Source organism: Colobus angolensis, unplaced genomic scaffold (assembly GCF_000951035.1).
Source record: "Colobus angolensis palliatus isolate OR3802 unplaced genomic scaffold, Cang.pa_1.0 Scaffold91, whole genome shotgun sequence".
Taxonomy (NCBI): Eukaryota; Metazoa; Chordata; class Mammalia; order Primates; family Cercopithecidae; genus Colobus; species Colobus angolensis.
Genome location: NW_012123043.1, coordinates 4193971 through 4211494, shown reverse-complemented (window position 1 = coordinate 4211494; position 17524 = coordinate 4193971). Strand labels below are relative to the sequence as shown.

At 45.7% G+C, this 17524-nt stretch overlaps 1 protein-coding gene across 1 annotated transcript in view; it reads right to left on the bottom strand.

The window, feature by feature from the left end:
* Positions 1 to 540: 540 nt before the first annotated feature.
* LOC105504401 overlaps positions 541 to 17524 on the bottom strand; it is a 36373-nt gene continuing 19389 nt past the window's right edge. Inside the window, exons 2-4 of the mRNA XM_011931838.1 lie at positions 9514 to 9595; positions 7810 to 8084; positions 541 to 758 (exon numbers count right to left, since the gene is read on the bottom strand). Of these exons, the coding sequence (XP_011787228.1) occupies positions 541 to 758; positions 7810 to 8084; positions 9514 to 9595 (575 nt within the window). The remainder of the gene's footprint in view (positions 759 to 7809; positions 8085 to 9513; positions 9596 to 17524) is intronic.

The following is a 17524-nucleotide window of genomic DNA, read 5'->3' as shown; positions in this document are numbered from 1 at the left end:
GCACTCCGGCTCAGGCCCCGCACTAGGGCAGCCGCCGGTCCCAGCCCCACAATGAGGAGGCAGGCGGCATCCTGAACAAAGTGCCGTCCCCCCGGATCGCGCCGCCGCCGCGCAGAATCGCGCATCCCCCGGGGCAGCGCGGGTGCGGGGTCCGCTTCTCGCGAGCACAAAGTTTCCCGGGGCTCCCCAGGCCGCCTTGGCCCCTCGCACCAGGGTTAGCGTCAGCCGCGCACTCCGGCTCAGGCCCCGCACTAGGGCAGCCGCCGGTCCCAGCCCCACAATGAGGAGGCAGGCGGCATCCTGAACAAAGTGCCGTCCCCCCGGGCCCGGCGGCCGGGGCGGAGCCTCGTGACCCGCTGCCCCAGGCACACGCCGGCTGCCTCCACGGCGGGCCCAGGAGGGGAGTGCCCGGCGGCCGGGGGGCGGGCAGGAGGAGAGAATCTGCTCCGATCGCCCTGGTTTTCCTCCCCCTGCGCTGTGCCAGTTTAACCCGCAGAGGGGCGGAGGCATGGGTCCCTTCCAGACTTTGTCATTGGAAAGCTATTCCCGTAACCCTTTGCTGCCTTCGCCTTCCCGCCCCGCCTCCAGGCTGGCCGCAGAAAGGCGGCTGCTCGGTGGCAGACCCGCGAGCTGGCAGGGCAGGAAGCCTTTGCACAATTGAGCCCTTCCTTTGCCCGGGGACCCGCCACCGCCACTTCCAGGCCGGGCTTCCTCCCTCCCCCACATGTCGTCCGGGTACCGCTGGTTCAGCCGCAGTTCTTCAGGAGAAGGGAACAGATGGATGGGCCAGCCTCTCCACCCGACTTCTCACCCCGGGCACTCACCTCCTTTCTTTCTCCATCCCACTGAACCGTCATGCTGTCTGAGCTGGGACTCTTAGGTACCACAGAGAGGGGAGGCCCCGCAAGTGCCCTGCAAATAGTAGGTGCTCAGTAAAATAAGTGACTTCTCCCCACCTTCCTGACAGCCGATGCCCCTCCTCCTTCTTCCAGGGACTTGGGAGTGGGACGAGGGGGAAGAAGAGGAGAAAGGAAACAACAGTACCTGAGGAGAGTGAATGGGACGAAGGCCCTCAGCCAGAACCTACTGCAACCTCTCTGAAGCAGTGCAAGCCCCCTGCCTTCTGGCCTGGGTACTTCCAGAGTCTGCAGGAAGAAGGCAGAAGGAAGTCAGATGGCCTGAGCTTTGAAGCAGGCTTTGAGCTACATGGGAGAAAGGGAGTAGCTGTGGCTCAGGACCCAGCAGATTCCCCTGCTCCAGCCAACAAATATGAGTACTGATTTATTCCCAGGGCCATGGGGTTGCAAGTTGGAGGGCTGATGGATAGAAAGCAAAACTGCCTACTCCCTGGGAGGTCTCAGAGCTCTTTGCCAGCAAAGTCAGTGTGAGCAGAGTCAGGATGAGAGCCCTTGAGTCCTCCCTGAACGCCCTCACCCACTCAGTCAGGCCACAGTGACTTTGAATATGGAGAGATGAGACACCCGACAATGGACAAGCAGTGACATTCAAGAAGTTCCCAATGGATCAGGGAAAAAGATTTGTTGTATGATTTTTGTCCGTGAAGGGAGTGAATTGCCTTTTGGTGAGGGATAAGGGGGTGGACTGCAGAATGACACCCTTAACCTCTGTATAAAGACTAGAAGTGTGGGCTCTTCAGGCAGACTACATGGGTTCAAATCCTGGCTCAATGATTTTTTAGCCATGGGAACTTAATGAACTCTTTAACTTGTAGCTACGTTTCTTCATCTGTAAAATGGGATAATAATGGTTCCTAGCTCCTAAGAGTGTTGGGAGGATTAAATGAGATAGTATAGGTGATACACTTAGAATAGTGCCTGGCACATAGTAAATACTCAGTAAACATTAGCTGTTACTTCGATCTGAGAGTTCTCTAACTCTGTGCCCAATTTGGCATTCAATGATGTGCTGGCTAGAATCCTTTTGTGCTCTTCCCAGTCCTGCAAAGGGGAGCCTAGTCCTTTAAGAAGAAGCACTGTCCTTTCTTGAGAGCTCATAAGGTGGGACCCCAGAGACCAAGAACCACACAGTAGGCATGCAAATAACTATCAGAAGGTGAAATGACTCCTTGACCCATTGTGAAGCTGGATGCATAGCTCCATCCACATTGGTAATGCTGGCATGATGTCATTCCTTGGGTGCTACCCAGAATGGAAAAGAAAGCCAAAGCTATAATTTTGTAAGAGTTAGATCTCTTCCATCACTACATAGGATCAATATTTCTCTCCCACTTATGAGTGGATGCTCATACAAGTTCTCCCTGACTCTGCTCCAAATGTCCCAATCAATCTGGGTGATGGTATCATTTGTACCCCAAATCTCAGCATCACACAATATACCCAGGTAACAAACCTGCATATGTACCCCTAAATCTAAAAAAAAATTCAGAAAAACATCTCACTCACAAATTTCCAGCACTGAACCTGTATATGTAGGCAAATATAATAGCATGTGGACAGGTTGAGGGAGGAAAGAGTAAAGGGGCCAGTCTGGTTGGGGTGACAGGCAGAGGATATGAAAGCTACTGAAAGAGAAAGTGGATAGGACAGAGCAGCAGGGAGGAGAAGCCAGAAGTGACTCTGGACAGAGCACTGTTTGGGTAAGAAACAGGGTCCCGGCCCATCCCAGAAGTGACCTCTGCCAAATGCCTACTTTGTGAGTAGTTTTTGTCTGAACACAGTGATGACTCAGTTGCTCTGAGTCTAGCAAATGGATTTTCCTTAAATATGAAAATCAATAAGAGGTAAAGGCAAGGACCTGGCTGTGGGGAGGGGAGGATGGAGAGAGTGGGAGAGGTGCTGGGGCGTGAAATGGTTGGTGAGTGATGGAAGGAGGGAGATTCAGGTTCATTGCAGGAGACCCTTGGCATCGTCACCTGAACACCCACTCCCCACTGGGAAGGTGGCCTCCAGGTCCTGCTAGCCTCACTAAGGCTCCTTAAAACCCAACATCCCCCCTGTTCCCTTCCTCCACAGCTTAGAGCCAATCCTGCTTTGGGGCAAGATGCGTAGCAAAAGGAGTAATGTCAACCTGACAAATAAGTTTCTAAAAATCAGCCCAGAAGCTTGCTGTCACCCCCATAGAGTATCAGACCTGGCCTCGTATGAGATGAGAGTTTTGGGAACCCCAGGAAGCATGGCAAGTGACATGTTCAGCTCCACCCAGCCTGATTTCTTTGGGGATTTTGCCCATTTTCCTACCGCCTTGAGGTCTGTGGACCAATGTTAATTTGTTTCTCTGCTTGGGTTATCTGACATGGGACTTTGGGGATTTGAACACACTCACAGCTCCTGTGTTCCTCGTGGCCCACAGGGAGACCATCTTTACCCTTCGGACTCTTGTTTGGGGCTCCCAGTGCAGTTTGTAAGGTCCTTGGCAAGGATGTGAATATAGCACATTGCTTTATTTTCTTGAGCACTTTAATAAGCGTCACTGGAGCTTCTGAGGTGGAGTCTGAAGCAGCTTCTGACTTCCTCCTCTGAAGCACGGTGGAAAAACACTGGGCCCAGCTTCAGAAGACCTGACTCTATGCCTTGGTTCTGATGCCAGCTGAAATGCATCACCTCAGTTTGCTCATCAGTAAAAGGGAGTGTTGACACCCAGAGGACAAGAATACCCACCTTCCAAGACCGTGGTGTATATTCAGTGAGATCACAGAGGAGAAAATGGCTTATGCAGTACTGCTCACATATAAGTAGAAGTGAGATTATCAAACAGAAAGCATCAGCTCACATTCCCAACCCGCCCCACCTCCCCACCCCAGTCAGATTCACTCTGGTTATGGGCTCAGTGCTTGAAAACCCATTTTTCAGTGATAGAAATCTGACTGTCCACTAACAATCCTTGTCCTTTCTAGCTTGATTCATTAACCAGTGAGGGGTTTCCCATGCTAATGGAATGGGGTCGGACGTGGGCAAAACAGGCATCTCCATCCTTGGCCACTCGGACCTCATGACTGGCCCTGGAGCCCCTTTAAGAAGGGCCCTCTGTGTTGACTGTTGGAGCTTACAGGGACCTGGGAGAAAGAGTCTATGGGGAAAAGCTGTCAGAGTAATGAATGTTTTACGAGAGTGAGCGAGTCACTGCCTTATCGGGAAGATGCTGTTTCTCACTCTCTCTCTGTTACCAGGAAGTGAGATGTACTGAAAGCCATCGTGGTGTTTTTCCAAAGATGGCCTTTGAAGAGGAGGTGTTTCTTTAAGGGGCCCAGGAGAACAGGGGTGGGGTTTGCAGGGAGAAAACCTGCCCCTTTAAGAAGCCTGGTTCTGGCTGTGGCAATCCTGTGGTATGGAAGATAATAATAGTCCCTACTTATATAGCATTTGCTGTGTGCCAACTGCTATGCTAAGCATTTAACATATATTAACCCATTTAATCTCCACAACAACCCTATGAAATCTGTACCCCTTTTTATCTCCATTTTACAGGTAAAGAAATTGAGGTCAAGTATCTTGTCTGGGTCTCAGCTAGTAAGTGCTAGAGGTAGGATCTGAACTGAGGGAGTCTGGCTCCTGAGTCCATGCTTTCAAATACCACATATATGCAGAGGAAAGGAGTCTATAGCAGTGTGGAGAGCTTGATCATGAGCTAGTTCAGCACATTTTTTAATTTCTTTTCAACAGCTTTATTGAGGTACAATTTACGGAATATAAAAGCCACCCACTCAAAATATACAGCTCTAAATCTACAGAGTTGTGCAACCATGACCACAACCAAGTTTTAGAACATTTTCACCACCCTAAAAAGCTTCCTTGTTCACTGTGCGTGTTTTAAACTGAGTCTCAATTTTCTCAACTGTAAAATGGGAATAACAGTGCCTGCCTCATAGGCTTGTTATGAGCGTTAAATCAACATGTAAATGGCATATGGTAATGGTCAACAAATGTTACCTATTATTATTATAGTCTCTTAGAGTCACTTAAATACAGACTTTTAGAGCTGGAAGTGGGAATGGTCTTAAAGACAATCTAATCAAACTCTCTCCTTTAATAGATAAAGAGATAAAGGTGCCAAGATGTTAAGCAACTTGCCAATTAAGGACACAGTAAATTTAGTGGCAGAACTGGGAATGAAACCCAGGTTTCTTGGTTGGTACTTCAGTCCTCTCTTATCTCCTGAGAGACTTTCCACTCGAGGCACAGGGATCTCATTGTCCAATACCCCCTTCACCCCCCATCTTTGCCATCTTTGTGGGTGCCTCCAGAGCAATGTTGACTGGCAGGCATGGACCCTGGGACTTTGCTTGTGCTGGAATACATAGCACTCTGGCTTTGGAGCAGGGAATGTGGCTGAGGCAGGCTGGGTGCAGAATCAGGGGACAAGATCCAATGTGAAGGCTGAGACAGGAATGTCCATTGTCAGAACAGGGAACACATTGACTAAAAGAATCCAGGACACAGCCAGTCCAACAGTCAGCTAGTCTCTGTAGAGCCAGCTTCACGGGCATGTGACCTGTGCAGTCACATGGGGCCTCAAGCTTAGAAAGGCCCCCTGCTTGGTTTAATGCTTTGTTGTTGCCATCTTGAAATTCATAATGATTTTCAACAAGAAATGTCACATTTTTATTTTGCACTGGATCTTGTCAATTATGCAGCTGGTTTTGTCCATGTGGCAGCAGAGCTGCAGCCAGACTCTTAAGGCCCTAGTAAGGAATAGTGTCTCTCCACCCAGAACTTACTCACGTGCAAACTCTCTGTATAATACATAGTCATAGAATCTTAATACCAGGCATTAGGAGATTCAAAGCCTGGGCAACACATGGAGAACCTGTCTCTACAAAAAATTTATTAAAATATTAGCCAGACATGGTGGCACATGCCTGTTGTCTCAACTACTCAGGAGGCTGAGATAGGAGGATGGCTGGAGCCTGGGAGTTCGAGGGCGCAGTGAGCCATGATTATGCCATTGCACTCCAGCCTGGGCAACAAAGTGAGACCCTGTCTAAAAACAGAGAGAATAAAAGTTGTGAAACAATTTGCACATTATGATCCAACTTATGATGAAAGATGCCCCATTAAAGTGTATCTTTCTATATGTACATATGCTTGTATGAAAGTACATTTTTTTAAGGTCTGGAAAAACACTTCAAACTGGCAGTCATGAAGGGAGTCATTAACTTTTTCTGTGTATTTGAGTTTGCTTTTTACAAGGAGAATCTGTTCATGTATTACATATATAATTATTAAAAAATTGTAAGATACTCCTAATATATTCTGCAAGCATTTTCCTATATCAATAAATAGTCTTAAAATGCTAAGAAAAGGTGTCTCGAGAGGGGAAAACAGACGTAGGTGTGAAGAGGGACCCTGGAGAGTGGTAGACAGAGGCAAAGACGATTTCAGGCCATGACAGGGTGTGAGGGGAACAGGCTTGGATGTGAGGAAGGGAATACCGGGTAGGGGAACCCAGAGGTAGCTGGTGAGAGGGTGGGTGCTAGGTGTCAGCTCCATTCAGATTTAGAGGCTGCGATGTCCACTTTGGTGAGGGTAGGGGAGGATGATAGGAGCTGGAAGTGGGTGAATTGCCAAATACTACTGGAGGTAAAGGCTGTAGAGGTGACTCCAGTTGTGGTAAGAAATGAATGAGGTGGAGGTAGGCAGGTGATTCCCTGCAAGGGAGAAAGAATGGAGCTCAGATGTTGGATTTACCGGGGAATGGGAGATTTGAGGCAGTGTGGCCCAGTGGTGAGAGTACAAGCTTTGGAATCAGGACTGCAATCAAATCCCAGATTCACTGCCTCCTAACTGTGTAACCTTGGATTCTCCTCTGGGAAACAGAAATGATCTTGATAATAGCTATGTGGCAGGGTCGCTGGGAATATTTGATAAGATGATGGAGTTAAAACGTTGCATCCAGTGGCTGGCACAGATCCCCAAATCTTCACCCTTTCTCTTTAATTGATTTTGTGGTTTGAGGCTCTCAAATGGCAAGAAATCATTTGCATGAATAAAGAGCCATTCTTCCAAGCACTTCCCTCCTAGTTTTCTGGGAGAGTCACTGGAAGCCAGGAATCAGAGTTCCATCCTGCAAAAGCTGAGCTGAGCCAGCCAGGAAGGAGGAGGAGCTGACTGTAGCCCAAGGGCTGGGGAGCAAGGCAGAAGGGGAGAATTCAGCCTTAATTCCCACGCTGCTGGTGCCAGCGAAGCTGACTTTGGGAAAACCTTGTCGGGGCCACATTTTGGGATCTTTAGGAGCAAGGTGCTCTGTGAATGCTTATATCAGATTCTCTCATCCCGAGTCTCCCGCCTCCCGCCCGCCCCACCCGCCACCGCCCAAGTCCGGGGAGAGTATGAATGACTGACAGGCCCTGCTGCAGCTGCAGCCTCCTCACTGTGGGTACAGATGTGCTCAGCAGCAGCTGTGACACAGAGCCCACACCTGTTCCCTAGATCAGCTGCTGTAACTGTCCTCCTGGGAAAGCAGGCCAGGTGCCCAGGCCTTGCCAAAGTCAGGTCAGAAAGCAGGGGGAGAGTCGGGCATCTGCCTGTCACAGCAGCGGTGGAGGCTGCCTGGAAGGTCGTGGGGCCCTGGGAGTCTCAGCTAAAGACTGGGCTCCTCTTCCAGCCCAGGCTTGCTCCCAGCTGGACGCCTCCCACGGGCCCTCTGTGGTTGTCCGACCCCCTCCCTGGGCACCACCACACTGGGGTGGGAGAGACTGAGGAGCTAGGAAGGGGGGGAGAGTCTTGAATGGGATGCCTCTGGCCATCTGTTATTCTGGACCTGTAAGCTGTAAAGTCAGGCGGACTTATCCTGGGAGGTGGGGGCGCCGTGGAGCTGAGCAGCAATGAGGACCGGAGGAGTCAAAGAGAACTGGGGCTAGGAGACGCCAAGGATGAGGGTGCGTCTGGAAACGAGAGCAGGAGAGCCTCTTGCGTGGCTTTGGCCGCGGAGACCTTCGTTCCGGAGACTCTGGGCTGCCACGGGAGAATTCCACTGAGCATGTGTCGGGGGCAGGCCCGGGCAGGCGGCCGTGGGAGCGCTGCACAAACTCTGCTCCAGGCCGTGGCCAGCCAAAGCGCCGCTCTGGGAGAGCCTGGATACTGGGTGAATCCAGAAATCCCAGGTCCCTGGGAAAATTTCAACAAGGCAACTCTGACACGCGTCCTCTGACACCCAGACCGACACAATATATTGCTCATGCCAATACACATAAAAACCTCCTGATAGAAAACCAGATGGTGAGTTGGCATTGCTGATGTCTGGATTCTACACCCACACCCCACATAGTGCTTATAAAGAACACACCCTCCACTCCTCCAGCCCACCCCACGTTCAGAGAGAGGAATCTTGAGCCTGCAATGCTCAGAATGATGCTAAGGCCTCAATGGAACGGTGCTCGCCAATTCCCCCAGTATCTCTGGCAGTGCCAGGAGAAACAGCACATGTGGCAAGCAGCTCCCGGCCAGATGTGGGACACTGCTGACCCCTGCTGGCGCTTTTCTCTCCGCGCCAATCAGGGAGAGCCCCAGGGAGAGTGGAGTATTGGAAAAACCTTGCAATCTGTCTGGGAGGGGTAGGAAGAAATACCCCAGCTCAGAATCTCCTCATCTGGAGTGCCTTTGATGAGACTAAGATGAAATTACAATAAAACCCAGACTGAGTTTCTGGGAGGAGTGAGACAGACTAATAGTGTGTCCCCTTCAGCCTTTGTGGCCTGGAAAACCCTGCTGCCAATCCCCTTGAAACTAAATTGGGAAACCATTAGCAGCACTCCTTTAGCCAAGCTCAACCATTAGGTGGAAAAAAAAAGTAAGAAAGAAAGAAAAAGAAAGGAAAAAAAAACCACCATCCACAAGTAGCCCAAGATTTTCCAGTTACAGTCAACCCCTTCCTTGCCCACCCCCTGCCCCGCCCCAACCCCTTGCAGAGTCTTTGTGAAGTTTTAGCTTAATTTATTGTGGGTTTAATATTCCCCTTAGACTAAGATGTAATCATCATGGGTTTAATACTTTTCTTTCCATGAGAGAGAGCAGCACTGTGCTCTTTGAAAAATCTTTACGGGCTGGGCGCGGTGGCTCAAGCCTGTAATCCCAGCACTTTGGGAGGCCGAGACGGGTGGATCACGAGGTCAGGAGATCGAGACCATCCTGGCTAACATGGTGAAACCCCGTCTCTACTAAAAATACAAAAAACTAGCCGGGTGAGGTGGCGGGCGCCTGTAGTCCCAGCTACTCCGGAGGCTGAGGCAGGAGAGTGGCATAAACCCGGGAGGCGGAGCTTGCAGTGAGCTGCGATCCGGCCACTGCACTCCAGCCTAGGCGACAGAGCAAGACTCCGTCTCAAAAAAAAAAAAAAGAAAGAAAGAAAGAAAAATCTTTACTAAGGCCAGGCGCAGTGGCTCATGCCTGTAATCCCAACACTTTGGGAAGCCTAGGTGGGTGGATCATCTGAGGTCAGGAGTTCGAGACCAGCCTGGCCAACATGGTGAAATCCCGGCTCTACTAAAAGTACAAAAATTAGTCGGGCATGGTAGTGGGTGCTTGTAATCCCAGTTACCTGGGAGGCTGAGGCAGGAGAATTGCTTGAACCCAGGAGACAGAGGTTGTAGTGAGCTGAGAGCATGCCGCTTCACTCCAGCCTGGGCAACAAGAGAGAAACTTAAAAAAAAAAAAAATCACTTTGTAGACACAGAAACGAAGATCAAGTCTTCCAGAATCTCTACTAGAATAGTCATAGCGACCAAAGGAGGACCAGGACTCTGATAATTCCAACAGAATTAGTATGGAAGCCCCACAGACAAGTGGTTCCATTATTAAAACTCGTTTCTCTGGCTGGGCATGGTGGCTTACCCCTGTAATCCCAGCATTTTGGGAAGCCAAGACGGGCAGATTGCTTGAGTCCAGGAGTTCGAGACCAACCTTGGCAATGTGATGAAACCTCATCTCTATAAAAAATACAAAAACATTAGCCAGTTGTGGTGGTGCATGTCTGTACTTCCAGCTATTTGGGAGGCTGAGGTGGGAGGATCACCTGAGCTCAGGAGGCGGAGGTGCAGTGAGCTGAGACCATACCATGGCACTCCAGCCTGGGTGACAGAGTGAGACCTTGTCTCCAACAACAACGACAGCAACAACAACAACACAACCCTTTCTCTCCTTTGCACCCAACTCTAGACCCAGAGCTCTTTTTCACTTTGTTGTTAAACTCCATCAGGGGTGTGTATACTCCCTATCACTCTACAACCCGTCACCATTAGGCCTCCACTCTGAACACTCCTACAAATGCAATCATGGGCCTCTTAATAGCTAATCTAATGTACATATTCCAGTTCGCATTTTACTTGCCCTCTATAGCATATGACATTTTAGTGCCCAGTCATTCATTATTTATTTTAAAATTTATTATGAACTATTTTAGGCCTGCAAAAGGTATAGAGAATAATATAACAAACATAACTGTTCTATTGGTCAGGGTTCTCCAGAAAAGCAGAATCAATAGAATCAACAGAATGTACACTATAGAGACAGGGGGAGGGGATGGAGGGGGAAAGAGACGGGGGAGGAGAGAGAGAAACAGAGAGAAAGAGGGAGAGAGAGAAAGAGATGTATTATAAGGAATTGGCTCATGCAATTGTAGAAACTGACAAGTCCCAAGACCTTCAGGGTGAATCAGCAAGCTGGAGACCCAGGAGAGTCCATAATGTGTTAGTTCCAGTCCAAAGTCTGAAGGCCTTAGAACCAGGAGAGGTGATGATGTAGTTCCCATCCAAAGGACAGCAGGTTCGAGACCCAGGAAGAACAAGTGTTTCAGTTCAAGTCCAAAGGCAGGAAAAAGCCAGTGTCTCAGTTTGAAGGCAATTAGGCAAAAGAAACTCGCTTTTACTTAGGGGAGAGTCAGCCGTTTTTGTTCTATTTAGGCCGTCAACTGATTGGATAAGGTCCACCTGTATTAGGGAGGGCAATTTGCTTTACTCATTCTACGGATTTAAATGTTAATCTCAACCAAAAACACCCTCACAGAAACATCCAGAATAATATTTTACCAAATATCTGGGCATCTTATGGTCCAGACAAGTTGACATATAAAATTTCACCATCACACCTGTAAATGCCCTGAGTTTAAGAAATAAAGCATTACAAATATAGTTTTAAGCTCTTCCTCTATTGCATTCCTTTCTCTCCCCGCAGACGAAACGTTATTCTGAATTTGGTGTTAATCATTCCCATGCATATGTTTCCATTTTTACTATATTATACACTCTGTATGCATTGCATTTTGACTATGTGAATAACATCATGCTATGTATATTCTTCTACAATTTTCTTTTTTGACTCAACGTATTTGTAAAGTTCATCCATGTTAATGCATGTAGCTTTAGTTTACTCATTTTCACTGCTATATAATATTCCATTGTACAACTACACTCTAATTTATTTATTTATTTTTTCTTTGAGACAGAATTTCATTCTGTTGCCCAGGCTGGAGTGCAGTGGCACAATCTCAGCTCGCTGCAACCTCTGCCTTCCGGTTTCAAGCGATTCTCCTGCCTTAGCCTTCTGAGTAGCTGGGATTACAGGCACCCTCCACCATGCCCAGCTAATTTTTATAGATTTGGTAGAGACAGGGTTTCGCCTTGGTAACCATGCTGGTCTCAAACTCCTGACCTCGTGATCTGCCCACTTCGGCCTCCCAAAGTGCTGGAATTACAGGCATGAGCCATCGTGCCTGGCCTATTTATTTTATTGTTTCTAGGTTTTTGTTTTTGTTTTTGTTTTTTGTTTTTTTTTTTTTGTGATTATAAACCATGCTGCTATGGAAATTCTTGTAAGGATCTTACTGTGCACATTTGTGTTTCTCCAGTAGTCTATCCAGGAGTCAAACTGATGGCCACAGAGCCTGGACACCTTTAACTTTACCATACTCCTGCTAACATTGGTATTGTCAGGCCTTTTTTTTGGACAATCAGATGGATGTGAGATTGTAGATTATCAAGACTTTAATTTATATTTTACCAACTATTAATAGGATTGAGCATCTTTTCATACGTTTATTGAGATTAGAATTGTCTTCTATTCTTATTTCCTAATCTTTTTCCAACTATATTGTTGGTCATTTTCTCTTGGATTTATAATAATTCTATAGTGTGGCCAATTGTCCTTTTTCAGTTACATGTTTTTCTTTTATCCTTTCCAAACTGGTGGTTTCTGTCTCAGCACCTTTTTAATAGCTTTATTAAGGTATAATTAACATATCCTAAAATTCTCCCATGGCAAAGGTACAATTCAATGATTTTTAGTAAATTTGAAGAGTTGTGTAACTATTACCACAGCCTAGTTTTAGAACATTTATAATATCCCAAAGCAATTCTTCCTACCCACTTGTAATCAATCTCACCCCTAGCCACAGGCAAACACTAATGTGCTTTCTATCTCTATAGATTTTTCTTTTCTAGACATTTAATATAAATGAAAGAATCTAATTTATGGTCTTTTGCATCTGGCTCTTTTCATTTAGAATAACTTTTTGTTTGTTTTTTGTTTTGTTTTGAGATGGAGTCTCACTCTGTTGCCCAGGCTGGAGTGCAGTGGTGCCATCTCGGCTCACCACAAGCTCCGCCTCCCGGGTTCATGCCATTCTCCTGCCTGAGCCTCCCCAGTAGCTGAGACTATAGGCACCCGCCACCACGTCCGGCTAATTTTTTGTATCTTTAGTAGAGACAGGGTTTCACCGTGTTAGTCAGGATGGTCTCGATCTCCTGACCTCGTGACCCGCCCGCCTCGGCCTGCCAAAGTGCTAGGATTACAGGCGTGAGCCATCGCGCCTGGTCTTAGAATAATGTTTTTAAGGTTCATATAGCTATACTATAGCTACAGTAGTTTTTTCTTCTTTTTATTGCTGAGTAGTATTTCATTGTATGAATACAGCACATTTTGTTTATTTATCAATTAATGGATATTTGGCTTAATGATCTCTGACGAGAAATAGCTCTCACATTTATATTTGACCCCCTCTGTGTAATGTGTCTCTTTTCCCCCTCTGACTGCTTTTAAGATTTTCTCTTTATCTTTGGTTTTCAGCAGTTTTACTCTGTTGTACCAAGTGTGTTTTTGTTTTATTTTTTCTTTCTTTTTTTTCTTTTTTTTAGACAGAGTCTTACTCAGTCACCCAGGATGGAGTGCAATGGTGTGATTTTGGCTCACTGAAACCTCTGTCTCCTGGGTTCAAATGATTCTCCTGCCTTAGCCTCCAAAGTAGCTGAGATTACAGGCACTCGCCACCACTCCTGGCTAATTTTTGTATTTTCAGTAGAGATGGGGTTTCACCATGTTGGCCATGCTGGTCTCGAACTCCTGACCTCAGGTGATCCGCCCACTTGAGCCTCCCAAAGTGCTGGGATTACAGGTGTGAGCCACCACGCCCAGCTCTGGCTAATTTTATATTTTTAGTAGAGACCAGGTTTCACCAAATTGTCCAGGCTGGTTTTGAATTCCTGACCTCAAATGAGCCTTGGCCTCCCAAAGTGCTGGGATTACAGGCATAAGCTATTGCACCTGGCCCCGAGTATGATTTTTAAAAAGTTTATCCTGCTTGGGGTTAGTTGAACTTTTTGGACCTATGGATTGTTATTTTTCATCAACTTTTAAGCTACAGTTTCTTGAAATATTTTTCTGCCTTATTGTTTCTTCTCCTTATGGAACTCTAGTTGCATGTATGTTAGACTGCTTACTATTATCCCACAGTTTGCTAATGCTCTGTTCATTATTCTCAACCATTTTTCCCTCTCTCCACTTCAATTTAGATAATTTTTATTAGCTTATATTCAATTCACTTATTTTTTTCTTCTGCAGTGTCTAAATTGCTGTTAAGCTCATCGAGTAAGTCTTCATACATTGTATTTTTCAATTTTATAATTTCCCTTTAGTTTGTTCTTGAATTTCCATTTCTTTTGAAATACCTTATCTCTTTACCTATTGTGAATTTTTTTTTCTTTAAAATTTTCAGCATACTTATAATTGTTGTTTTAAAGCCTTTGTCTGCTGATTCTCATAACTAGAACACCTGACGATCTTGTTGTCTTGTGATTATGAGTCATAGTTTTCTACTTCTTCATATGTCACACAAAATTTGTATTCTGTACCCTGTGTGTGAAATAGCAGTAGAGGTTAGCAGTAGAGGTTTAAGTATAATTTTTGTGTTTTGTTTTCATTTTTTAGGGAGTGGAAGCTTTTCCCTCTGTTTGGTGGTTAAAGTGCATAAACATAGGATTATTACATCCACTTGATGAAATGACCCTTAATCATTATGAAATGTCCTTCTTTATCTCTGGTAACATTCTTTGCTCTGAAATCAACTCTTGTTGTTATTGTTTCATTTTTGTTTTGTGAGACAGGGTCTCACTCTGCCACCCAGGCTGGAGTGCAGTGGCATGACCACGGCTTACTGCAACCTCTGCCTCCTGGGCTCAAGCGATCCCATCTTAGCCTCCCAAGTAGCTGGAACTACAGACCTGCACCACCACGCCTGGCTAATTTTTTGTATTCTTTTTAGAGACAGGCTTTCACCATATTGCCGAGACTGGTCTGAAATCAGCTTTGTCTGGTGTTAATATAGCCACTCCAACCTTCTTTTGACTAATGTTAGCATAGTATATTCTTCCTATCCTTTTAAAGATTTTATATTTCAAGTTCATTTCTTGTAGATAGCAAATAATTGAGTCTTACTTTAAAAAAAAATGCGTCTAACAGTCTCTGCCTTTAAAATGAAGTGTTTACGCCATTTAGATTTAATGTGATTATTGACGTGGTTGGATTTGAATCTATCACTTCGCTGTTTATTTATTTATTTTTTAATTTTTTTGAGACAAAGTCTCACTCTGTCACCCAGGATGGAGTGCAGTGGTTCAATCTCGGCCCACTGCAACCTCCGCTTCCCAGGTTCAGGAGATTCTTCTGCCTCAGCCTCCAGAGTAGCTGGGATTGCAGGTGCCTGCCACCACACCCAGCTAATTTTTATATTTTTAGTAGAGACAGGGTTTCACCATGTTGGACAGGCTGGTCTCAAACTCCTGACCTCAAATGATCCACCCGCCTTGGCCTCCCAAAGTGCTGGGATTACAGGCCTGAGTCACCATACCTAGCTCCATTGTTTATTTTCTATTTGTCCCATCTGTTCTTTGTTCAATTTTTTCTCTTTTTCTGCTTTAGATTGAGTATTTTCACAATCCAATTTTATCTCCTTTGCTGGTTTATTAGCTATAACTCTTTGTTTTGTTATTTCAGTGGTTGCTTTAGGATTCATACTATTTATCTTTAGCTTACCTAAATCTACCTTCAAGTGATACTATACCATTTCATGCATAGTATAAGAAACTTGCAATAATGAGCTTCCATTTCTCTCCTCCTGATCTTTGTACTATTATAACCATGCATTTACTTTTCCAAATGTTATAAATCCTGAAATACATTCTTATTATTTTTGCTTAGTCAACTATCTTTTTAAAAGTATTAAATAATTTTCTTTCTTTCTTTCTTTCTTTTTTTTTTTTTTGAGACAGAATCTTTCTCTGTCGCCCAGGCTGGAGTGCAGTGGCGCTATCTCGGCTCACTGCAACTTCCGCTTCCTGGGTTCAAGTGATTCTCCTGCTTCAGCCTCCCTAATAGCTGGGATTACAGATGCCCACCACCATGCGTGGCTAATTTTTGTATTTTTAGTAGAGACAGGGTTTCGCCATGTTGGCCAGGCTGGTCATGAACTCCTGACCTCAAGTGATCTGCCCGCCTCGGCCTCCCAATGTGCTGGGATTACAGGTGTGAGCCACCACACCCAGCCAGTTTTAAATACTTTTCTTAAAATCGTATTTTTAAAATACAATTGTAGCTACCATTTCTTCTACTCTTTATTTCTAAAAGATGTTTTTTCTAGATATAGAATTCTATGTCGACAATTTTTTAAAAGAACTTAAAAATGTTACTCTGCTGTCGTCTTGCTTGTATTGTTTCCAGTGAAAAATAAGACATCTTTATCTCTGTTCCTTCTTTTTACTTCTGCCTTAAGGACTTACTTTAACATTTCTTACATTGGGGTCTGTTTGTTGTGAATTATTTCCCCTTTCGTATGTCTGAACATGTCTTTATTTTCCTTTTAATTTTTAAAACAACTTTATTAATATACAATTTATATACCATACAAGTCACCTATTGAAAATATACAACATGGCCAGGCACAGTGGCTCGTGCCTATAATCCTAGCACTTTGGGGGGCTGAGACAGGTGGATTGCTTGAGCCCAGAAGTTCGAGACCAGTCTGGGCAATGTAATGAGACCTCTTTTTTTCTTTTTTTTTTTTTTGAGATGGAGTTTTGCTCTTCTTGACCAGGCTGAAGTGCCATGGTACAGTCTTGGCTCATTGCAACCTCTGCCTCCCAGGTTCAAGCGATTCTCCTGTCTCAGCCTCCCAAGTAGCTGGGATTACAGGCACCTGCCACCATGGCTGGCTAATTTTTGTATTTTTAGTAGAGACGGGGTTTCACCGTGTTGGCCAGGCTGGATGAGACCTCATTTCTATAAAAAACCCAAAAATTAGGTGGGAGGATCGCTTGAGCCCAGGAGGTTGAGGCTGCAATAAGCTGAGATTGCGCCACTGCACTCCCACCTGGGTGACAGAGTGAGACCTGCCCTGCCCCACCGCCACAAAAAAGAAAATGTACAACTTAATGATTTCAAAAAGCTACTTAATTGGGATATAATTGACATACAAAAAGCTGTACATATTTAGTGTATACAAGTTAATGAATTTCAATAGTTTTTAGTATATTCACACAGTTCTGCAACTATCACCACAGTCTAATTTTAGAACATTTATCACCCCAATAAGAAATCTGGTACCCATTACAAGTCACTCTCCACTCTTCCATGCCCCCAACCCAGCCCTAGCAACTGCTAGCTTACTTTCTGACCCTATAGAAAGAAACTGTTAATTTATTATACTTTCTAGTCTCCCCAGACTCAGCTCCTTCTCAACTCAGGAAATCTCCGAGCTTTGCTTGGGTTCTTTCTGCTGCACCACAGCTTGGAAGCTCTTTCACGTGGTAAGCTGGGACAATAAGAGGGTGCCTCATTTGTTTCTCATCTCTCATGGACCACTCTCCTTTATTGCCTGATTTCCAGTGTCCTGAAAACTGTTGTTTGATATATTTTTCCCTCTGTTGTTGTTTTAAGCAGGAAGATACCTGTTACTCCATCTTGGCCAGAGACAGATGTCCATTAAAATGAAAGTCCCACAGGGCCAGGGGCGCAGGGCCTCACGACTGTAATCCCAGCACCTTGGGAGGCCAATGGGGGCAGATCACTTGAGGTCAGGAATTGGAGACCAGCCTGGCCAACATGGCAAAACCTTGTCTCTACTAAAAATACAAACATTAGCTGGGCGTGGTGGCACTCACCTATAATTCCAGCTACTCAGGAAGCTGAGGTGGAAGAATCGCTGGAAGCTGGGAGGTGGAGGTTGCAGTGAGCCAAGATCGCGCCACTGCACTGCAGACTGGGCAACAGAACAAGACACTGTCAAA